General features: G+C 33.9%; 1 protein-coding gene across 5 annotated transcripts in view; it reads right to left on the bottom strand.

The window, feature by feature from the left end:
* Positions 1-25,945, bottom strand: part of PHF14 (PHD finger protein 14) — a 208,993-nt gene that overhangs the window by 178,241 nt on the left and 4,807 nt on the right. For all 5 annotated transcript variants that reach the window (XR_009533380.1, XM_060108506.1, XM_060108508.1 and 2 more), the window contains exons 3-4: positions 21,279-22,057; positions 14,760-14,904 (exon numbers count right to left, since the gene is read on the bottom strand). Coding sequence is in view for 4 of the 5 variants with exons in the window: in XM_060108506.1 (XP_059964489.1) it covers positions 14,760-14,904; positions 21,279-22,057 (924 nt within the window). In the remaining variant the exon portion in view is untranslated. The remainder of the gene's footprint in view (positions 1-14,759; positions 14,905-21,278; positions 22,058-25,945) is intronic.

Consider the following 25,945-nt stretch of genomic DNA (forward strand, 5'->3'; position numbering starts at 1 on the left):
CTTTTTTAAAAAAAAAATTTTTTTTTGCTTTATAACAATGATCTTTTTAAACATTTATAATTCTTCTATCTTCTGTAAAAATGTACCCATAGCTGAAATGAATGAAAGAAGAGAATACTCTTTTTCCTCTTTTCATTCACTGATAACTCGATATTCTGAGGGTTAAATTATTTAAGCAGCTAATGTGATTTAAATAATTTTAAATATCCTCATGAACATACCAAACAAAGAAGATAATGTAGCATAGTTCTTTACATTTTAGAGTAGGACATCAACTATTATTGATGGCTTGTAATAAAGAGTACCTCCCTGGTGACTACAATAGTCATGACTCCTAAACTGTTTTCTTTTACCTAAATAGTGCTAGATACACCACAAACTTCATATTATCTAACTCTCTTTTTCCAGAAAGGAAGACACTGCCCTAATGACAAAACATACTTAAGAAAAATAATTTAATGTATATGTAATAATTAAATAGATTACAACCTTATTCTAGTTCCAATGTATGCCCCATCATCTTTAGGCTTGGGCATTTCTCTGATATCCTAAGACACATTTATTTCCTGTCAAGATAGGTCACTTCTACATATAGCCTATAATCAACCTTCCCAGGATACTTTTCACCAGGTTTATTCTAAGAAGGTAGTCTTAGTGCCAAATTTGAAAGGGCACTAAGTACCCAAATTACCCTTCAATAAACTGAAGCCATTAAACAAAAACCACTATGAGAAACATATATAAGTAACAAGCATCTCTCAAAAGAATTCACCACGTAGGTAAGTTTATATGCATCCAATGTAAGATCATGTGATTACTGAAACTGGTTATACACTACACAGACAACAGGAGCCTGTTGAAAACCATCTTCTCATAACCACTAAAGACATCCAAGTTAAAACAAATAAATAAGTATGTAAATAAATACTGAGTTGAACAAATCACCCAGAAAGAAAAAGAACCATACACATTAATAAATAATTTTAAACTACCAAAATTAATTTACTAAATGTTATTAATAGGTCAACAGTCATGCATAAGTATTTTATTCACACAGTAGTACCACTCCATATAGATTATAATTAAAATATCCTAGTAGGCAGAAAACTAAAAAGTTGTTTGCAACTATGACTTACATAAGCTGCCTCATGCAAATCCCTTAATTAATTGTCAAGCTTATGTTATTCAAAGGTTTTATAATGGTGAACCTTAACATAATCTGAAAAGTCATATGAAAGAATGCCAGAGAAAAGATTTTAAAGGAGCTAGACTATCATGTACAAGATCAGAAAAGGAATCAAAATATTAATTTCTTTAATATCATTAAATTGTGCTTGGTAATAATTATCAACTTCATCACTTCTGTTTAGATATACATTTTTAATATGATAAATTATAAAATGAAAAAGGAATAAAATTTTCTTCTGGGAGTAGTTATTATTAACCATCACCAATAGAAGAATATTCTTCAGTAAAGGCAACAGTAAGCAAAACATTATATTCAAAAAAATCATAAAACAATAAAAACAGTCAATTTGATTTCTCAAAAGGTTATGCAATACTACAAAGAGAAAAGTCTATTTTCTTTACAAAATAATATTCCTTTGAGGCAAATTCTTTCATTTGTATTCACACAAAGTCCCAAGATAATAAAATCCCCAAGTGACTATCCATTTTATTCATCTCATTCACCAATATCAAGGTAAATCACAGCAGTTCACTCTTTTAGAATAAAGCAGTTTCAATTCTGATTTTTAAAGAATATACCACACACCTGACAAACACCTGCATAATGATCAAACCACCTACAATCAACCTGAGAAGTGATTTCTGAGGGTCTCTCCTGGGAAATTCCTACTTTGTAACCTAGAAGACTGGTATTATATAAGCACAAAGAACAATCAGCAAGTGGGTAAGTATTTCTTCTTCAGCTTCACTGCCCTTGAAAAATAATCCACACTGTGTTATTACCTTTACAGAGTTCTTTACTTGCCACTTTCCCCTCCCACTTTTCCCCTATTTCTCTGCCATACCTGTTGGGTTTACTGAGCTCTAGACCAAAGTTCTAGCATTTATATCCACTCTAATCCATTTTAATGACTAAATACATTTTTAAATATTTTTTTCCTCCATAGATAAAAGAATTTAAACTACCATAAAACAAGGTTTATTCTCTTCTACCTATCTAATTTTGAGTAAAAGATGCAAAAAGTACACTTTCAATATGATTACAGAAAAAAAGCCTTTTTTTATATGGGTAAACATATAAAATAAAAAATTTATAGATATATAAAACCTATTTCATATAGGTTTTTCATGTTTTTAAATGGGTAAACAGAGAAAACATTGTTCTATGGCTGTCTAACAATCAACCCCTGGGTAGTACATGCAACTTATAAAATCATATTTAATGCAAAATAATATAAAATGTGCTTACAATTGTTTTGAGTTATACAAGAATACGTATAATCCAAATCAGTGGAAATATTCCCATTCAGCCTGGCATGGGAGACCAAAAGACCTACAGTCTTCTACTTTCTAGCTATGTAACTGTAGACAAACCACATCTCTGAGGCTGAGTTACCTCATCTGCAGTAAGTATTTAACATCTATTCTAACTATCTCTCAGTATAGAAAACAAAAAAACAGGACAAAAAATTTTCCATTTTAAAATTTAAAACATTTTTCCGTACTTAACATCCTATCACTAGACCTCTGATTACAAAACCCACTAAAATAAAAGATTTTAAATTGAGTAATATTGTTGTTTACGAGAAAAGAACTTATAACATGCATGATACCTGTCACAAATATATCCTAAAGCATAAAAGAGCGGAAGTGCCTGCTCACATATAAAGTCCAAATGGTTATAACTTGAACATACTTTACTACCCAGTAAATACTCATAAGAATATATTTTTGCATATGCTAAGAAATAAAAATAGTCTAGGGCTAGGCTAACAGCAGACTGAAAAATAAACAAATGGGGAAAAACATCTTAGTAGACCTTATTTAATGCATTGCTGGCAAGTGTGCTACCTAATGCTCTGTCATGTACTATGACATGTAGGTGACATTTTTCTTCAGACACAGTACAATCAAAACATCAGGATAACTGACATCACAGTCAGGGGTACCCTACTATTACAAGTCAGTTACAAGATCTTGTCACAAAGGTGCTTATACTAAGTGACAAGCTGCAAAGAAAAGAAATTCATCTACATTTAGATGAAATAAGTACTCTGAAAAATAGACAGTTATACATTTAATAAACACATTTGGAAAACTATCTTTCAGCAAAATCTCAACTTAAAAACTTACCTAGGGCTTCCCTGGTGGCTCAGTGGTTAAGAATCCGCCTGCCAATGCAGGGGACACGGGTTCGAACCCTGGTGCAGTAAGATTCCACATGCCGTGGAGCAAATAAGCCCGTGCGCCACAACTACTGAGCCTGCGCTCTAGAGCCCGAGCCACAACTACGGAGACTGCATGCTGCAACTACTGAAACCTGCGCACCTAGAGCCCGTGCTCCGCAACAAGAGAAGCCACTGCAGTGAGAAGCCTGTGCACTGCAATGAAGAGTAGCCCCCACTCGCCACAACTAGAGAAAGCCCGCGCACAGCAAGAAAGACACAACAAGCCAAATATAAAATTAATTAATTAATTAATTAAAGAAAAAACTTACCTAAATTATAATTACTTAAGTCATAAGTATTTTTTTAAAAGGGAAAAAAGAAAAATAAATGATAAAGGAAATACACAAAAGCACTAACTATGGTTGTCTGGATATTAGGACTGTTAAAAATGTTTTATCTTCTCTCTGTTCTATAGTTCCCACATTTTATTTACTATTCGTGCAATATATTATAAAGGAGAATTAGCTTTCTCTAAAATAAAACATTTAATAAGTTCATGTTTAACCATGAAATGTTTAAGGAAAAGTTGTATGGCCGACTTACAATATGAAAGTCTGTCACTTAGGTACCTGATTTAAAACCAAAACCAAAAACATAAAACCTAGCAACACTAGTTTCCTATTATGCCTTAGAAAATTTCACTTCTTCTGAATTCATTAATTTTAGAAAAAAATTCATTTTGGAACTTTAAAAGTATCAGAGAAATATCTACATATGTGTATAAAAATGAACATTCTGAACAGTGAAAAATATTACAAAGTTAAAAGGTACAGGACAGGGTGGAAAAAGTATTCGCCAAGGATGAAAACTATTTGTAACACATATAGCTAACAAAGGATTAACATTAAAAAGAAAATTCCAAGAAGTCAATGAGAAAAAGACAAGAAATGACAAGAGAAATATATAGAAAGTAACAGAAAAAAAGGAAAAAAGAAAATAGCCAGATACCAAACTTAAATACAAATAAACTGAACACATAATTAAGAGATAGTCTCCAAAATATTTTTTAAATTTATTAATATGCAGTGTTGCAGAGTTATCAAGTAGTTTGTACACTGTTGGTAAGAACACAAATAAATAGTCTTTTTGAAGGGCAATCTGGCAAAGTTTGTTAAAAGTTTAAATGCACTTACCTTTTGATTCATTCTAGGAATCTATCCCACAGAAATTATTACATGTATATGACATATTTGTTAGCACTATATGTAAGCGAAAAACTACAAACAAAAAAAGTAAATACATTATAGTTGAACCATTCTGTAGCTAACTACATACCATTAAAAAATAATAATAAAATATCCATATGTACTCATATGAAAAGAATCTCAAGATTAAGAGATGAGTGAGTAAAATAAAGAGATGAGTGAAATAAAGTGAGTTATAGGGGAGGAAAATTCCATGGAATTTATCATATTTATTTACTTATTGCAGGGCAGGGACTGTGCAAATATGCATATGCATATGTGCACACGTGCATGTAAGTAAGAACCTGACGAAAGGGGCTTTTCACTGGTCAAATCTGGACAATCTAAGCATCACAAAGAGTAATGAGGTTATAGATGATAATGTGTGAGACCACAGCAATACTGAAAAGGATAGAAGGGAAGAAGTTCTCTACAAAATAAACTCTGCCTGATAAATGTAGAAGGAATGATAGAATTAGAAAATCCCCACCCTTCTGAGACTGAACCAGAAAGAAATAGAAAATATAAACAGACCAATCACAAGCACTGGAATTGAACTGTGATTAAAAATCTTCCAACAAACAGAAGTCCAAGACCAGATGGCTTCACAGGTGAATTCTATCAAACATTTAGAGAAGAGCTAACACCTATCCTTCTCAAACTCTTCCAAAATATAGCAGAGGGAGGAACACTCCTAAACCCATTCTATGAGGCCACCATCACCCTGATACCAAAACCAGACAAAGATGTCACAAAGAAAACTACAAGCCAGTATCACTGATGAACGTAGATGCAAAAATCCTCAACAAAATACTAGCAAACTGAAACCAACAGCACATTAAAAGCATCATACAGCAAGGTCAAGTGGGGTTTATCCCAGGAATGCAAGGATTCCTCAATATACGCAAATCAATCAATGTAATAAACCATATTAACAAACTAAAGGAGAAAAACCATATGATCATCTCAATAGACGCAGAAAAAGTTTTTGACAAAATTCAACACCCATTTATGATAAAAACCCTCCAGAAAGTAGGCACAGAGGGAACTTACCTCCACATAATAAAGGCCATATATGATAAACCCAGAGCCAATATCATCCTCAACGGTGAAAAACTGAAACCATTTCCACTAACATCAGGAACAAGACAAGGCTGCCCACTCTCACCACTATTATTCAACATTGTTTTGGAAATTTTAGCCACAGCAATCAGAGAAGAAAAAGAAATAAAAGGAATCCAAATCAGAAAAGAAGTGAAGCTGTCACTGTTTGCAGATGACATGATACTATACATAGAGAATCCTAAAGATGCTACCAGAAATCTACTAGAGCTAATCAATGAATTTGGTGAAGTAGCAGGATACAAAATTAATGCACAGAAATCTCTTGCATTCTTATACACTAATGTTGAAAAATCTGAAACTGAAATTTATGAAACACTCCCATTTACCATTGCAAGAAAAAGAATAAAATATCTAGGAATAAACCTACCTAAGGAGAGAAAAGACCTGTATGCAGAACACTAGAAGACACTGATGAAAGAAATTAAAGATGATACAAACAGATGGAGAGATATACCACGTTCTTGGATTGGAAGAATCAACATTCTGAAAATGGCTATACTACCCAAAGCAATCTACAGATTCAATGCAATGCCTGTCAAACTACCACTGGCATTTTTCACAGAACTAGAACAAAAAATTTCACAATTTGTATGGAAACACAAAGGACCCCGAAGAGCCAGAGCAATCTTGAGAAAGAAAAACAGTGCTGGAGGAATCAGGCTCCCTGACTTCAGACTGTACTACAAAGCTACAGTAATCAAGACAGTATGGTACTGGCACAAAAACAGAAATATAGATCAATGGAACAGGATAGAAAGCCCAGAGAAAAATCAACACACATATGGTCACATTATTTTTGATAAAGGAGGCAAGAATATACAATGGAGAAAAGACAGCCTCTTCAATAAATGCTACTGGGAAAACTGGACAGCTACATGTAAAAGAATGAAATTAGAACACTCCATAACACCATACACAAAAATAAACTCAAAATGTAAGGCCAGACACTATAAAACTCTTAGAGGAAAACATAGGCAGAACACTCTATGACATAAATCACAGCAAGATCCTTTTTGACCCACCTCCTAGAGAAATGGAAATAAAAACAAAAATAAACAAATGGGACCTAATGAAACTTAAAAAGCTTTTGCACAGCAAAGGAAACCATAAACAAGATGAAAAGACAACCCTCAGAATGGGAGAAAATACTTGCAAATGAAGCAACTGACAAAGTATTAATCTCCAAAATTTACAAGCAGCTCATGCAGTTCAATATAAAAAAAAAAAAAACCAATCCAAAAATGGGCAGAAGACCTAAACAGACATTTCTCCAAAGAAGATATAGAGATTGCCAACAAACACATGAAAGAATGCTCAACATCATTAATCATTAGAGAAATGTAAATCAAAACTACAATGAGATATCATCTCACACCGGTCAGAATGGCCATCATCAAAAAATCTTGGAGAAAAGGGAACCCTCTTGCACTGTTGGTGGGAATGTAAATTGATACAGCCACTATGGAGAACAGTATGGAAGTTCCTTAAAAAACTAAAAGTAGAACTGCCATACAACCCAACAATGCCACTACTGGGCATATACCCTGAGAAAACCATAATTCAAAAAGAGTCACGTACCACAATGTTCATTGCAGCTCTATTTATAATAGCCAGGACATGGAAGCAACCTAAGTGTCCATCAACAGATGAATGGATAAAGAAGATGTGGCACATATATACAATGAAATATTACTCAGCCATAAAAAGAAACGAAATTGAGTTATTTGCAGTGAGGTGGATGGACCTAGAGTCTGTGATACAGAGTGAAGTAAGTCAGAAAGAGAAAAACAAATACCGTATGCTAACACATATATATGGAATCTAAAAAAAAAAAAAACAGGGTCATGAAGAACCTAGGGGCAGGATGGGAATAAAGACACAGAACTACTTGAGAATGGACTTGAGGACATGGGGGCGGGGGAAGGGTAAGCTGGGAAGTGAGAGAGTGGCATGGACATATATACACTACCAAATGTAAAACCGACAGCTAGTGGAAAGCAGCCACATAGCACAGGGAGATCAGCTCGGTGCCTTGTGACCATCTAGAGGGGTGGGTTAGGGAGGGTGGGAGGGAGGGAGACGCAAGAGGGAAGAGATATGGGGATATATGTATATGTATAACTGATTCACTTTGTTGTAAAGCAGAAACTAACACACCATTGTAAAGCAATTATACTCCAATAAAGATGTTTAAAAAATAAAATAAAACAGAAAATAAGATGATATCATGGAGGTAAGTAATAAATAAATAAATTAATAAATAAATAATTTTTTTAAACTAAAATAATTAAGTAGTGATAAAAGCTCCTATTTGGATAAACAACTGAAGGATTGAAACTACTTCTGAGAGGCTGCTGACCGTGTTTTAGAGAAGGAAGACAAAATTAAAAGCTAAAAAGGAGTAAGAACATGGTCCACCTAGAAAAAAGACAAAAAACAAAAAAACTACATTATTTGGACCAGGTCATACATCATTACTTATCTTTTCAACCCAAGTTCCAATTAATATGGGGTGGCAACAGTGCATAACAGTATCAGTAAGACTTGACCCAAAACTGCTCCAGGATATATATATGCTGATCAGGCTGCACATTACTGTACTGAGGATTATTGTTACTTTTCCTCAAAAGAGAAATTCAACCATGTAACCAAAGATTATTAAGCAGGGTTTGATGTGTTTTTTTTTCTTTTTCTATTTAGTAGACAAGACTGCTACACAGCTAGTTTAAGATGAAAAAGTCTTCACAGATCTACTAATCAACACAATTTCTTAGTGATGCCATCCAAATGCTACTAAAAAAACTTAAATGGAAAAGTCAGGAGTATATCCATATCAAAACAACCCCTTCTCAAACAAATAGTGATATCTGGTAAGGAATCTTTTGGACTAGTAGTCAAATAAAAATGAACTACAGGAAATTACATTAAAAAGGATCCCAAATACCATATTTGGTATGTTTACTAACAAACAGGGAATAACAATTTTATTAGAATACCATATTAATCATAACTTTAATTCATTGGATTTATGAATATATACATTGATGTTTAATAACACTTCTCCCTTAAACTGAAACAGATCATTTAAAATCTCCAAAACTAGGAATCTTTCAAGATATTAGCTCTAATACTACTACTAAGAAAGAAAGAAAAGCTACTAAGAAAGTGAGAAAGAGAATTATATAATCACAATCATACAACAGAAACCCCAAAATTAATGAGAGAAAGGGAAAATTATTTATACTAAAGGAAGAAAGTAGTAACGATAAAATAAAAAACTCAAGATTTATTTTTTACTTTGATTTACAATTTGCATGTTTAACTTTGAATGTATCTGAAGTTCACAGAATTAACAATACTCCCAACAAAGCAATTATACTACAACATAAAGATTCAGTTTCTGAATAGAGGAACTACTCAGTTTCTCTATTTACTGTTTTACCTATTTATTTTTTCCACATATTAGCTTGCTCTCAAAAAGCTTATAAAGCATCACACTCAGGAGTATTAATTTCCCTTTCCATGTCTTCCCTTCTTCCTTCTCTCATAATAAAAATAGTTCCCCTATTCTAATGAGTTAGTCTTGGGAGAAAAATGAGCAATCATTAGCAAATGCCCAAATGCCATCAGAGCCACTTAAATGAATAACACAAGAAAAAATGCTACATGACTTTATAAACACAACTTGCTTTTGACCTAAATGAAATTACCACTCAGTTTGATAATCTTCTTTGTCTGCCTTGACTCAGAAAGATTTTTTGGTTGTTTCTAAAAAATCAAAGCTTCCTTAGAAAGAAAGTAGATTTGCCATTATTGAGACTATTCATCTGAAGCACAAGTATCATTATGAACTTTTAATAGCTCTAGACACATCAGGAGAACTAATGGGGTGTCCTTCCAGAAATCTACATTCATTTAAACAAGAATCTATTGGGAGAGAACTCATACTAAGAATCCAAGAGGTACAAGACTAAATCAAAGACACAGACAATGTTGGTGAGGATACAGAGAAAAGGGAACCCTCATACACTGTTGGTGGGATTGTAAATTGATGCAGCCACTATGGAAAACAGTATGGACGTTCCTTAAAAAACTAAAAATAGAACTACCATATGAACCAGAAATTCCACTGCTGGGTATATATGCAAAGAAAACAGAAACACTAATTCGAAAAGATACATGCACCCCAATGTTCATAGCACCATTATTTACAATAGCCAAGATATGGAAGCAACCTAAGTGTACATCAACAGAAGAATGGATAAAGAAGATCTGGTATACACAATTGAATATTACTCAGCCATTAAAAAGAATGAAATTCTGCCACTTGCAACAATGTGGATGGACCTAGAGAGTAAATATTATGCTTAGGCAAATAAGTCAGCCAGAAAAGGACAAGTACCTATGTTATCACTTATATGTGGAATCTAAAAAAATAAAACAGCAAACGTATGGAACAAAACAAAAACAGACTCAATATATAGAAAACAAACTAGCAGTTACCAGTGGGGAGAGGGAAGGGAGGAGGAGCAAGATAAGGGTAGGAGATGAAGAGATACAAACTACTATGTATGAAATAAATAAGTAACAAGGATACATTGTACAGCACATGGAAATACAGCCATTATTTTGTAATAACTTTAAATGGAGTAAAATCTATAAAAATACTGAATCACTACTTCATACATCTTAAATTAATATAATATTATAAATCCACTATACTTCAATAAATAAATAAATAAGACAAGAGGTCAGAGGGGAGGGTTCATTCTGATTTGTACATGGTACTAGTCCCCAGGAGACTCAGGCCTGAGTCCAAAATGAAGGACCTATAGTACAATAAAACAGTTGCTTTACTACCATAGCTGTGGGACATTGAGACCGCATGGCCGTAGCAGCCTGCCTACCAGCAGCAAGACACAGTCAAACACTTCTAGGGACCAGGCAACTATCAAAAATGAGCAAGGGATTTGAAAGACAGTGGTAAACTGAAGACTGTAGGCTTCACTAGCAGGAGGCAGCCCTATTCAGCTCCAGAGGATTGTTGCCATAAGCGAGTGAAAACCTACTGCTGTTAGAACTTCAAGAGAACGAATTCCAGAATGTGCAAAATAAAATCTCCCAGTTTTTAAATGTTAGCAATCAATTCAATTTCTTAAAACCATTGTGCAAGCCTTAAAAATCACATCCATGGTCAAACCTATGACCTATGAAGCAATCTCCATAGTGCCCTCAGCATGATGAAAAGTCAACAACACTAATAGTACTGGTCATGCCTGCATCACACATCAGCAATGACAGTCATGAATACAAGCAATGGTAACATACTTGTGACCATCAGTGGTGATCAATACAACAATGGCAGCACAGCTGCTGCTTTTGATGTTCAACTATTCTGTAACTCCTCCAAGAAATCTGAACCACTCCTGGAGGAAAAAAAAAAATGCGTACATACAACCATGTTGACTGGTCTCAATTCATATTCATTACTAATCTAAAGTGGTCCCTTATTGCTATCTGGTAATGATATATACATATAATATACACATGTGAATACATTTATGTATGTATACACACACACACAATATTAAGTACTGTGTTATTTCCCCAAATAACTATTTTACACCAACGTCTCACTCCTCAAATCTCCAACACTCTGCTAATGACTGCTTCCTACTTCACTGAAAAAATAAGAAGCATTCGAAAAATAACTTCCACGTGCTCTGACCACCACATCTAACATCCTACCTACATCTGTATCCATATATTTTCTTTTCCCTCCAGTTACTATGGCTACCTTTATCTATTAAATCTCTCCACTTGGTACTGGATCCCATCCTCTCTAGCCTTGTACTCAAAGCCCTTGCTCCACCAACTGTTCCCCTTTCTCTCCTTACATCATCAATTGTCAACTTTCTCTTTCCACTGGTCACTTCCATCAGCACACTAACATGCCAGATAATCTCTGCATCTGTGGTAGGCAGCCTCTAAGATGGCCCACAGTGTTAACATTCTTGGAATGTCCCCTCCTACATTTGACTAGCATTGGTCTGTGTGAACAACAGAATATGGCAGAAATGATAGTACATAGTCTGTTAACTAATTTCATATCTTTCCCCTTGCTTTTATGTATTTTATATTTATTTAATAAACCATGTGATACAAACATTTTGTCCGTAACCCTTTTTTTCCCATGACCTTTGGAATGGCTTGCCTGCTAGTGTATTGGGGGTCTACGGTTGCATTAGAGTAATTTCCCACAAGACAGGTTTTCATCTTACTCTAAAAACAGTATTTGAGAGCTACCTTCTCTTTTGAAACATCTTCCTTACTTAACCTCCAGGTCACTACTTAAGGTTCCTCTCCTATCTCACTGGCAATGTGTTCCCCATCTCCCCTGATGTGCTAGGACCACTTTACTACTCCCTAGATAGCACATCCAGGCTCACAGGTTTTTTTGTTTGTTTGTTTGTTTGTTTTTTTGTTTTGTTTTTTTTTTTGCTGTACGCGGGCCTCTCACTGCTGTGGCCTCTCCCGTTGCGGAGCACAGGCTCCGGACACACAGGCCCCGCGGCCATGGCTCGCGGGCCCAGCCGCTCCACGGCATGTGGGATCCTCCGGGATCGGGGCACGAACCCGTATCCCCTGCATCGGCAGGCGGACTCTCAACCACTGCGCCACCAGGGAGGCCCCAGGCTCACAGTTTTAAATAACATCTGCAGACTGATGAGTCCCAAATTTATCTTGCCAGCCCCTATATGTTACCTAAAAACCTATTCCTCTCTTGGATCATTGCTATGGTCTCCTAAATGGTCTCCCTGATTCCCACTTTAGACCCACTTCAGTCTACTCTCAACCCAGCAGTCAGAGTGATCCTTCCAAAACATAAATGAAATCATATTAATCCTCTGCTCAAAACTCATGTCGGTCTTCCCAGATCCATCACAGTAAAATCTGAAACCTATGACTTCCAAGGCCTCATCTGGCTTGCCCCCAGCTCTGCCTCCACCACTAATCAGCTCACTCACTCAGTTCTAGCCACACTAACCTTCATGTCATTATACAAACACTCCGAACACGTTTCCACTTCAACATCTTTACTCACTACTCCCTCATTCTGGAGTGCTCTTTCCCCAAATATTCACACAGTTTGCTCACTCACATCCTTCAGGTCAATGCCCAAACATCACCGTAACAGAGAGGATTTTCTGCGTAAGCTTTTATAAATACAAACTTCCACCGACCCACTCAACCACCCCCATTCGTAGCACTCCCAATATTCCTTTTCCTGATTTATTTTTCTCCATAGTCCAGACCACCACCTGATACATATTTATTGTTTTATGTTTTCATTCCTGTCTCTCTTACTATACTTTAAGCTCCATGAGGTCAGCAGTGTCTATATTGTTTATTTTACATGCCTAAAACCAACAGAATGCCTAGCACACAGAAGGTACTAAACAAACATTACTGAAAAAAATAAATGAATGAATAACAGTAATAGGAGACATTCCCACAGTGAGTCTTAGCAGCAAGGGAGGGGAGCTTCACATGAAGGCAAGAGGACTGGTTAAAGAAGCACAGGCCCCACAGGTCTCACAAGTCCAGCAGACACCCAGAACTATTTGGGAGAAGGGCTATAATACCAGAAAGGCCAGTAAGAAAAGGCCATAGAAACACTGTTTTGCAGTAGTCATGGCCCTGATAAGAAAAAGTGAACTGATAGGAAAAAAGAATAACTTTACCACAGAGAAACCTGGAAGATACCCTCTCAACCAAGTGATCAAAATAACATCACCAGTAACTGGACAAATAAACATACATGCATGCTTCCTAATATAATACATTGCCAGCACAACATAACTTCTGTGGCACCCCTGCCAAAAGCACATAACCTGAACCTAATCATGAGAAAACATAAGAAAACCCCAATATTGAGGCCATTCTATAAAAGAACTGGCCTGTATTCTTCAAAAATGCCAATGGCATGAAACACAAAAGACTCAAAATATGTTCTAGATTAAAGGAAACTACACAGACATGACAACTGAATGCAATTCATAATCCTGGATTTTATTTTGCTAGAATCAACATTATTGGGATGATTGGCAAAATGTGAATATAATCAGTAGATTATAGTATTCTATCAATGCTGATTGCCTGACTTTGATAATTATGTGATTGTGTAAAAGAATGCCCTTGTTCTTTGTTCTTAAAAAATATACATTGAGGTATTAGGGGTAGAGCTGAACATTCTGTCTACAATTTACCCTCAGAGAGGTGAGGAAAAAATTATTATATGAGAGAAGATAAAACAAATATAGCAAAATGTCACCATCCTGGAAATCTGAGTGACAAGTATATGGAAATTCTATTACTCATAACTTTTCTATAAGTCAGAAATTATTTCAAAATAAAAAATTTTAAATAAAGTACAACAAAAAAGTTACATAAAAAAGGTTCAAAATTCATAATCAGGAAAAATATTTTCAACATATTACAACATATTATATGTAATATGTAATTACACATTACATATAAAAATATGTTCAACATATTTCAACATATTCAGATTTTAACAGATGAACTCTACAAATTCTCCTTTCAAGTTCAAAATTTTAAAGTGTAACTAGTAAAGAAGAAACTATAATACCACTAGACTTTAACAATAACTTTTTAAATAATACATTCTACTAGACTAACATACTAGATGTTTTCCTATATCTAAATTTCAGTTAAAAACTAGAAATAATGCCATGATGGAAAATATCATAACAATGACCTTCAAAGAAATACTGATTTCCATACAGTAATAATCTATTTTAATTTTTTAAAACACATTTTAAATGAACATAATCTGAAAAATAACACCCATTATACTTTGAAAATTCAGTATGTCTTATTTCAGTTCAAATATCATAAAATATTACAGGAAAACCTTAGTATAGTACATATGTAAAGTAGCTGATATTACTTATATAAATGCAGTATAAACCAGCCATTTCTAAAAGGAAACAAAACAAAGCAAAATTACCTTCATGGACTGTAATGCCACAATTGTCACACTGAATTATTTCATCAGCATCCTCACTATTATCTCCAAGACAAACACAGCAAATCAGAATATGGTCCATTTTTTGAGAACTCCAGTTTTGACTCTTCTCAAGAATCAGCGAGTCCTAATATTAAAATATCAGAAAATCACATATTTAAAAGGTAATTTTAATAAATAAAATTCACACCTTAAATCATTTTATGCATTTCCAAAATTATGCTGCATACTCCATTATTTTAGTAATTTCAAAGTATGCTACGTTTGAGAAGTGAATCTCTTTGTCAAAGGACCCTCTAAGCACCCTCTCTCTAATTTTTCACTTCTCTGCAAGTCCCATATTCTCTCTCCTCTAGGAAATATAAAACCAAGCTTATAACCAACAACCCTTCATCTGCTTTGCCATTCTGGATATAGTCTGACCCCTGAAACTACAAGAAAGGAAAAATTAACCCACAAGTAATTACTAACCCTATATATGGGTTTTAAAAGTATAAGACATGTTTCCTACACTTAGGAAGCTTATAATCTTATCTTGGGGAGACAAGACACACACATATTAAACAGTAAAAAAAATCAAGATAACGTATAAGCAAATATGTATGTGATGGCATATTACAGACTATACTCCTGGGAATATACTGTGCTGGGGAATCCAGAATTTCCAGGGTCATCAAACAACTGGATGACAGATCCATGAAAGCCTGCATAGGAAATCTGTGTATACAGGTACAGAAAACCATCTAAAAAAGAATCCAGATTGACTGATTGCTAGAAGAGTCAAAGTACTCTATTAGGTTTATGTCAAGAAATATCTAGTGAAAACTGGTAATAAAGACACCTAGTTAATTGTAATATAAAAGGAGAAAGGAAGATGTATTAATGAATATAAAAAAATAAAGGGAAGAGTGTGCTGCATTTAATTTATAAACCTTTGGCATTATGAATTTAAACTTTAAATGACAAATTAACATGATGATGATTCCTGTCATATTTAACACACTGGGCTCAGCATTACATATAATAAAAGATGGTACTTGAGTCTATATATTTTCATTTAAGAACCTAACCATATTCAGAAACAAATTAGTTCCATATCACACATTAACTATATTGTTTCATATTAACATTTTTATATTTCTATATTCTTTTAAACTGACCAATATTCAAAAGTAACCTTTAGAGTCATTTCAATAGCAATTTGTAAATAACATTTGAAAGACACGTGACTGTCACAATAACATTCTTTCAATATATTTTCTGTGTAATAAATCTAAACTTGCAGTTGATCTAAAAAACAAATCAAAAAGAATGCAAAAGTTAACAAGGAGGCATCATTTCTCTTGAGAATTCTAGTACTTTAAAATTTTGTATTTTGCTCCTTTTTGTTATAAAACCAAAGTATCAATAGTTTGGGGCTTTGGACATGGCTAGCAAATAAAGATTAAAACTTCCTAAAAAGAAAACTCATATTTTAAAGTACTTTAGTACAGTGAGCAAAACAAAAAAATCTGCCCAGATTTTCATCCCATTAGCAATGCTTCAAATGTAACAGCATTTGCCTTAAAGTCAAATGTTCTTGGGTTTCATTCTCAGCTCTCATTTAACAGCTATCGAACCTCAAAGCTGTAGTTTTCTCATCTGTAAAATGGGATGATAAAAATAATACCTACCTCATCAGGTTGTTGTGAGACTTAACAAGATAATGTATGGCAAGAATGTTCCTGAGACATACTAGGTACTCAATAAATGTTCATTCCCATTCTCCTTTCCTCTGTACTTCTTTGTAGGTGGTCCAAAAAGAGAAACATGAGCTGACCATTTATTACACTGGGGAATCTCCCTTGGAACCCCAAAAGAAAGGTCATAAGCCTCAATGAACACTGGTACTTTAAATATTTTCCCATGGTAAGTCCAAAAAATTTTTTTCTTAAAGTACCGCATCTAGGTTAAAAAAAAAAATCACAGACCAGAAAAAGATCTAGCAAACAACCAGAGTTTGATGACTGAGAGGCTACTCATGTTTATGGGCTCTGCCAATATTTTCCTGGTGGAACTACAACTATTAATCAGCCCTTGAAAAAAAAGGTTTACCCATGTGGGAAACAAGTAAATGTCTATGGATCAGAAAAACTGGCATCAACAGATAGTTCTATTCCATTATTTTCCTATTTGGCCATTTTGCTCAGAAAAACAGTAAATGTCTAAATTATCTTTATTCCATTTTCTCTCTACACATATTATCATTTAGAGGCAGAGAAAACAAAATTAACTGGCAATTTTGACCCTCTGATCCCCATCATTTGAGACTCTTACTAGACATTAAATACAAACAGATAGAAATGGGGATAACTAGAGTCCTACAATATTACCCTAACCAAATGGCTGACAATGTTTCAATGGGAAAATCTAAACAATACATCCTCTTAAAAAGTTATCTAGGTTGTCTTCAATAGATCAAACATGGCTTGAAGTGCACTTCTGCTCAGAATACGAAAGTCAATTTAGTATCAATTTTTAATAGCGTATTTCTGAAGACATATCATTTTTCAAGTTTCTGGAGAAAATATTTAAGCTAAAGTTTTTACCACAAAATACATCATTTGAAAATATGATTTTTACATAAAAATGGAATTTGGGAAAATGGGTTTTGAATGGCACATCTAGGATATAACTTTAATATTATGGAATAATTTAATGGACTCTAATGGTAATTATTAAGATTAAATGGGACACTATAGTAATAAATCAATGACTCCTTATTGTAAATTATTTCATTTTTCTCCTTGGGATTTAAAATTTACACCAAAAATGATTCTGCCCAATGTTTTTTTATCAGCTCTCAAATATGTTTAGTGTTCATTTATATATATATTCCACAAAGATTATTATAAATAACATATACAGCAGGGTAAATTCTAACTAAGCTATATGTGTGTTTAATAGGAGGAAATTCCAGCACCCTTCATATAAAACCAGAATTCAAAGAATCCTATTGCTCTGAAAATGAGAAAAAATTATTATACCAAGTTTGACCCACAGTTCTTCCTAGAAGTTTTTAAAGAAGGTTAAATTTTCAAGAATCTCAAGTAATTTTTGTACAATGTTACAAATTGATTTCTTTTTAGGCTTTAGAGAAGTTTATTTTATTTTGAAATATGTAAAAAGACAAATGATTAATAAGTCAGAAGCCCCCAAAAGAAATGGCTATTTAAAAATTTTGGCAAAATGTTTACATTTTAATTAGTAAAATTCAGATGACAATTGCTATTTCTTCACATGGCAAGACATCTAATCTATTTAACATTATGAAAAAAAAAAACAAAAAACTTCCACCTGAAAATTTATACTGAGATGATTTTCTATCATATACTAATTCTCATTCAAAGCTCTAGTTTCAAAGTCCTGAAAATGGGAACCATTATCTGAAAATACTATACAGCCCTCCCCAAAAAATTTATTTCAGAAAACTAAAGGCAAGATAGCCTTGGTGAATCTCAAAAACTTCAAGATAAAAGTTTGAAAAAGACATGTAACCATATTCCAACGGGATTGTTTTAGATAGCACTAAAATGCCATAATGCCACTGACAAAGGTATATGCCCATGTGAAGAAAATGCAGGCTATCAAATGCCCAAATCTAGAACAGTAGTTCCCAAAGCATGGTCTGAGGAACTCTCTTCCAGGGGATCCAAAAGGTAAATAATAAGGATATTTGCCTTTTCACTCTCTCTCATGGGTGTATGGTGAAGATTTCCAGAAGTTACATGACACGGGACGGTGTCATCAATCTAATAAATTTTGTGTTTCTATACATCTCATTTTTTTAAATTTCTGAGTTTTAATTGGAAATGGCAAATATCAAAAGATATAACCTATATGAATAATAATCGGGGTCCTCAATTTTTAAGACTATAAAGGTGTCCTGAACCAAATAGTTTGAGAACCACTGCTCTAGAACATTTCAAGGCCTACAGCATAGACATGGTAAGACCATTAAGAGCCAATAATTATAAAAGGCCTCCACTCAAGAAAAAAATGTCAAATTCCCCTAAGAAATTTCAAAATTCTGAAAGTTCCTGGGCATCATTTACATGATACCCAACACTATATCCCTACAAAAGCACCTGACATAGCACCCAAGAAAAAATTTCCTGCTTATAGACTAAATACAATTCTATTATGTATTCTAAAACCACATTTTCAGCTATCTTTATTACAAAGTAGTATTTGAAAACAAATTAAAAGCATAGAAAAATAAAACTTCAAATATAATCAAATATATACATATTAACTAATGAACACTTGGCAAGGTATCACTACCTAAAATAACCAGGAAGATTAAAATACAAACATTGGCCAGAAGACAACAAGGATTACCTTTAGTCATCTTTTCTACAAAATCAAGATTATAAGAGCAGGAAATTTAGAAATATAAAATATTTTCGATTAGTTCTTTCTTAAAATTTAATATCTAATTTAAGTGACATTTATATAGGACTAGAATCATCAAAAATTATTGAAAAGTTTGAATAATAGTCTTGGAAAAAAACAGTTATCAAGCTTTCAGGTAGAATATTATTGAGGGGAAATTAACCTTATATAAATTCTTCTACATTTCTGCATAGGGTAGAGCATAAGGAAAATTAACATAAATTAACACAAAAGGAATTAATTTAGTTACTATAAGAAGAAACTTCTTGACAACTGTACAAGGCACTTATCCAAGAAATGCCCTGGAATCTCATTCCTTTCGGACAATTAACGTAAATAAATAAAGTCCCATTATTTACTAAAATCTCTTCTGTTTAGTAGGAAAAAAACTAGACAGCACATGTGGCCTTTAAATGCATCATAAAGGATAGCCTACAATCTCTTAAGCAATTTGTTATGTATTACAGATTATTAACAAATGGATAATTTGTATACATTTTACATGGCAAATTTCTAGACATATGCAGGTGTTCCCCCACACCTTAGCATAAATCTAATCCATACTGCCTCTATCCTAGCCAGCCTCCTTTTATGAATGTCGGGCTAATAAAAATGAAGAACGTGATACTGCAGAAGGTATACTTAGTCAGTAGATACAGGTTAGTATTAAATGCTATAAAATAAACTGGATACATGTTTAAATCAAGTATGAACAATTAGATTTTCCATACTTCTGTTTCCTTAAATTGGAAATATCGAACTGTCTGTGCTACATCATTATGAATACTATACTATATTCCAAATGACGATTTTCCTTTACCTAAAGATAGGAATTAGGCAAGCACTGGAATCAGGCAATGTTCTTCTTAAGAAAATGGGCAACCTGGAAGTTAACCAACATTTACAATGTAAAATATAAACTGCTTCTTCTCTACTGACATATAACACCTCTCAATCTGCTATATATTATTTTGGTAAAGCACCAAATTTTTAAATGAAACTTAAAATAGAAAATCACTGCTATGTAAAATTTGTAAACAGAAGAAATGTTAAAGAATAAAGCATAGAAGGAAAATCTTTCTACCAATTTAACCTATTTCAACAATATGAAAAAACAAAAAAATAAGTGCTTGTTAAAGAAGTGAATTTTTAAGACTATAAACACATTAATGGCATGACAGACTTACTATAGTTCTACATGTGATGTAACAGGTACATCTACATGTAAGACGACAACTCAATCTTTCTTTTGAAGAAAAACATATACATAAACACACAGACAAAGAGACACAAATGTGTTTGACTGAAGAGTCTTGAATGTTGCATCTTGGGCCCAATGGATAAACCTAACTTTCAGTAGTAGAACTTCAAGTGGAAGAACTGAGTCATTACTGTAGTTTTATGATAGTAATGTTTGTTTTAGGATAAGAAATGTTTGTTTGTTTTCATTTCTTTGTAGAGAGAACTTATTCACTAAAAATATGTAAATATATAGTTTGTATTTACTCCCATACATCTAAAGCAAAGATCTGGTGACTATTCAGATGGGTGCTACAACTGAAAAAGGAATTAACCTTTAAAATGAATCTCTAAAAGCCTGAGACAATCATTAAGCTGTTTGTTGCCCCGCTCAAAAGTATTCTAAAAGTCTAAATTTTTATGCGGATATGGATGTAACTAAGTTGAAAGAAAGGTGACCTTTGTTTTCATAATCCACTCAGCACCATTCAGCAGTCCTATGAACAATGGAGTGAGAGGATAGGAAAGGGAAAGGAAAACTCTACTATTTCCCAAGGGTATGGACATATAAATATTTCTCTAAGTATAGAGACTGAGCTCCTTGAGGACGGTGATTGTGAGCTCCTTGAGGACGGTGACAAACAGCAGATACTCAATAAAGGCGGGCTGACCAAATGAATAAATGTTACAGTTAGGGTGCTCACTCACTACCACAGCTGTCTATAACAGGATTTTAAGGAAGCCACTTAATATAATGGGTAGAATGGTTTAGAGAAGAATTCCCTTTTCCCCAGACAAACAGATATCATAAAAATTGGGTTGATCTACCTCATTACTCTTGCTCTGAGATAGTGTCAGGCTATCATTGGTCAGTTCCTCATCATCAGCACTGTTTCTGCTAAGAACTTTACTCTTCTTCTTCTTGCAACCCCCTTCACTGGCAGGGCTGCTATGATCTTCATCATTGCCTTCATCATTCTCATCCTCATCACTCCCACTTCCCTCATCTTCATCATCCTCATTGTCTCCATCACTTCCTTCCTTCTGAGATGCAGATCTTCCCTTTCTTTTTACTACAGTGGGTCGCCAATCATTGTCATCTTCACTATCATAGTCATCCATGTCATTCAGCTCTTCCATGGATACAAAATCCAAAAGTGGTCGGTTGCGACGAAGGTTCCACTTTTTTGGCTCACTGACTTGTTCCTCTGTAGTTGTTGTAGTGGGGACTGAAGGAGATGTGTTAGCAGCAGGAGGACTTGTGGCTGGTGTGGTGGAAGCAGCAGAAGCAGCCACGTTATCAGATGTTGTTGCTTTTCCTTTATCCTTCTCTCTCTCCTTCTCTTTATCTTTTTCTTTCTCCTTCTCTTTTTCCTTTTTCTTTCTAGGCCTCTCTCCATTCTCTTCTTCCTCCTTCTTTTCCACTTTAATTAACTGTTTTTCTGATGATAGTATTTCTTCCTCTGCAGAATTTTTAAGTTGCTCTTCTTTTACTTTAATATCTTCATTCAGTTCTTCCTCTAAAATATTTTCTTCAGAATCACTACAGGAACCTTCTCCACTGTCCTTTGAAGGATCTTCACTTCCATTACCACTCCCTTCAGAATCTGTTGAAAATATGAGAAAAAAAAAACCACACATATGTATATACATACACACACACACACACAACGCTGACACAAATGAAACCACCAAAATTTGTGAATAACTTGCAAAACAATATAAACAAATTTAAGTCAAAGAATGGTAGACGTTCCCAACCTGATTAAATAATAAATCAGTGAAGCTGGAATAATGGTTCTAGTTCAATACAGCACTAATGAAGATGAATATATGTAACTCTAAATTAAAATATGCTTTAAAACGAGGACCACTATTTTGTGTCATACATCTCACGCTATACTTGGTACCCTAGAGGCAATTTTTTTCTAAAAGTAAATGTGCTTCTTTTTAAATTGAGCACTTGATTTTAACTTTATGATAATGTAATACATACCAAATTGTTCTTCTCTTACATCTTTCTTTTATAAATTATATGGACTTACATGCATTGAGTCACATTCAGAACAAGAAATATATGACCCAAAAACTTTGTTCCATTTATCTCACTCTTTACTCAGCAAAAATGAACATAGATATTTATGACAGTCAATTTGTACCACATCCCTAATATACCAATCAATTTTAGGATCACCAAATACACAAGTGAAAAACAGACAATAGCAATGGCACAGAAAATGGAAGTTGCAAGATAAGTTATCAATTTTTCTGATTATTAGGATACTGTTCATATCAATAAAAGAGTTATATAAACTTCCAAAAATTCTAGGCAGTAACTACTACAGACCCTAGAATGAAAGAGATTAATGCATTTTTTAAAAACCTAATCCATCTCGGAAACGAGCAAGCACAGTAGTCACTAAAAAGATAGGCTGAGGACGTTAAAGAGTTCATGCAGGACCATAAGTTTTCTAGCAAGTGCCTTCCATTCCTGTCTAGGGCAGCTCAGGCCCTCTTAGACCAACACTACTCAGTAACATTCTAATCCTCTTTACACATAATCAAATAAATAAAAATCTAAAATATTTGTGGAGAGGGTTATTGGTGGAAGGGGAGCAGGAGGAAGTGGGAAACAAACCAGTCACAGTCAAGTTGTAGCCAACATCAGTAGTAAAATCTGTAGGGTGATGAATATTTTGCACCTATAACCAAGATAAGGGTAATAATAAAATGGTGAAAAAAATTCATGTTTCCATACCATTTTAATTTCTGTTAACTCAACCAGTGTTAGCCTCTATAATTACCTGGGTATTCAAAGTAAAAAAAAGTTGTCTGTAATTAGTATCTGGTTTCTAAAATATCTCAAAAATCCTTTACAAATGGCTGATGAAAAAAATCCTGCAAGTTAAATCACATAAAAAATAAAGACTAACATTTAGTGGATGTTGACTGAACCTATAAAATCACTGTCAATCTCAAGATTATCAAACAGGTGCCTACATCTTATTCAGGACTGTTGTGACAAAACACTCTCATCTTGAACAATCTTGTAAAGGACACAAGAGCAATATCATGTAGGCCAACCATCCCTTATCTGAATTTTGGAGCCACACATGTTACAGAATTTAGATTTTTTTCAGATTTTAGAAAGGTAGCATGGTGTATGCACAATATATTAAACTAACACCTCCAGTGAGGTCTATGGTACTGTACGGTAATCAAATACATTACATCTGCAGTGAAAAGTATGAATATTTACAAGTATGATAAGTAAACGCTACAAATAAACTCCTATCAGTTCCAGTCTGGTTTTACCGTCAAATAAATTCATGCCAAACTTAGGAAACATCTTTGGATTTGTGAGCTTCTTAAATTTCCAAAAGAGCATGGACCCAATGTCACTTACAAATAGGGGACTTATTTTCAGTCCAACAGCTCTACAAATTATTAGGAAAAGAAGTGATTTTTTTTATACCACTCACAACAATTAAATCCAACCTACCAAGAAACATACCCCTGGTAAAAAATAATAGTTCCTAGATATTTTTAGATAAGGATATAGTAATAAGCAGAGTTGACCAAATGCTTCTAAGGCAAAGATAGATCCTTGTGCTCACCGACTAAAGCAAGCAATGCTATAATTAACAGCCCTGGGAGATGGAGAAAAGGAACTTTTCTTCTGGATTAACCTTGTAGAATTTTTTCTTAAGTAACTAAAAAGTACTCCTAATAATTTTCACCAATAAAAACATAACAGTAGATATAAAAGAATGATCAAGTGGGGCACAAACGTGGGCTCCTGATCAAAACTGAGACCAATCCAACTTTGCTATTACTTGTAAATTTTACAGAATGTCAAGAATTTCTGCAATTTTGTTTTGGTTGTTGTTGCCAATGCCAATCGATTATTTTAAAAGTACAGGGAAACTGATACTCTTTGATTCTGATTTTGTTTTGTTATCATGCCCAAATAGAAAGCAGAATTTTAAAAAGATTTAAATGCTTTATATTTGTTAACATTATTAGAAGAATGTGAGATTTTTCCACGAATTAAATCCTAGTAGCTTACCCAACCCTTCATTCTCCAAATATATCACATTATCCATACTCCAACTGCTGGGATCAGGAATATATCAAAGTTTATCTTTCTTTGATTTCTGAAAAATAACTTCTTCAACTGATTAGTCATAAGTTCTTTTTGGTACATACGCACTTGAGGGATAGAGATAAACAATATTTAGTTATGGCATTACTTAGTAATAATGACAATGAGAAAATCACTGTCCTTGGCTGTCTATAATTCTATTTTTGTAGGCTGTAATGAAAAATTTCCCATTCCTACCAATTCAAACAACGTTTCAAATCCATCACTCCTACAACCTTAAATAAAAGAAAAAAGTAATAACAGACTAGAGAAATAAACCAGATATTTCAAATACAGCTATCTTAGACATAAGAACAGAGTTAATTCTAAGTCTACAATAAAAATGTTTACATTAGAAGAAAAATCTTTAAAATGGAAATCCCTACCTCCTATTCAGTTAAATAAAAGGTAATCTTTCTCAAACACAATATATCAGGGCTTCCCTGGTGGCCCAGTGGTTGAGAGTCCACCTGCCAAGGCCACAACAGTGAGGGGTCCCGCGTACAGCAAAAAAAAAAAAAAAAAACAACACAACACAATATATCAAAACCTCTCTAAGCAATAGCTATTTCAGCTAACAGGCAGTTAAATATTTTACAGTTACAGAGAGATTAGAAACCAACCTTCAAGAATCCCTTCACAATATTCAATGCTTAAGTTTCCCCCATGATAAATATTAAATAATAAAATTAATTCAGAGTTTTATGTTAACTTTGCAATATAAAAAATCATCTTTGTTCATCAACCTTAATTATTTAACTATTCTGTTTATTGATCTGGTGCAACAGTAATTAGGATTCTAAATATATATAACAGATAACAGACAGATCATCAGTCTACTATTCAGTTATCATCTTGGAAACATTTTTAACTCATCTAGTATATCTCTTTCTAAAAAGCCAATCAGTCAACACAACTCATCTACTTCTGACTCCAGTTCCAGCTGTGTCATTTTACATTTTCTTAGAGATCTAGACCAGTGCTTCTCAAGTGGGTACAATTTTTCCCACAGAAAACATCTGGCAATGTCTAGAGACAGTGGTTGCCACAAAAGGGCAGGATTACGGTAGGGGTTAGGTACAGTAAATGCTACTGGCATTGAGTAGGTAGAAGACAGAGATGCTGCTAAACATCCTCCAATACAAAAGACAAGCTTTCACAACAAAGATTTAACCAACTCAAAATGCCAATATTGCTGAGATTGAGAAACACTGGTCTAGCATGTAAGACCTCAATTTGACCTCATTCTACTTCCCCAGGCTCATCTCTTCTACTATGCTTTTACTCGAAACCTGATCTCCATGTATAAACGATATTTTCCATCCTCCACATTTTTAACATCTAATGTTTC

This window comes from Mesoplodon densirostris, chromosome 9 (assembly GCF_025265405.1).
Source record: "Mesoplodon densirostris isolate mMesDen1 chromosome 9, mMesDen1 primary haplotype, whole genome shotgun sequence".
NCBI classification, from domain to species: domain Eukaryota; kingdom Metazoa; phylum Chordata; class Mammalia; order Artiodactyla; family Ziphiidae; genus Mesoplodon; species Mesoplodon densirostris.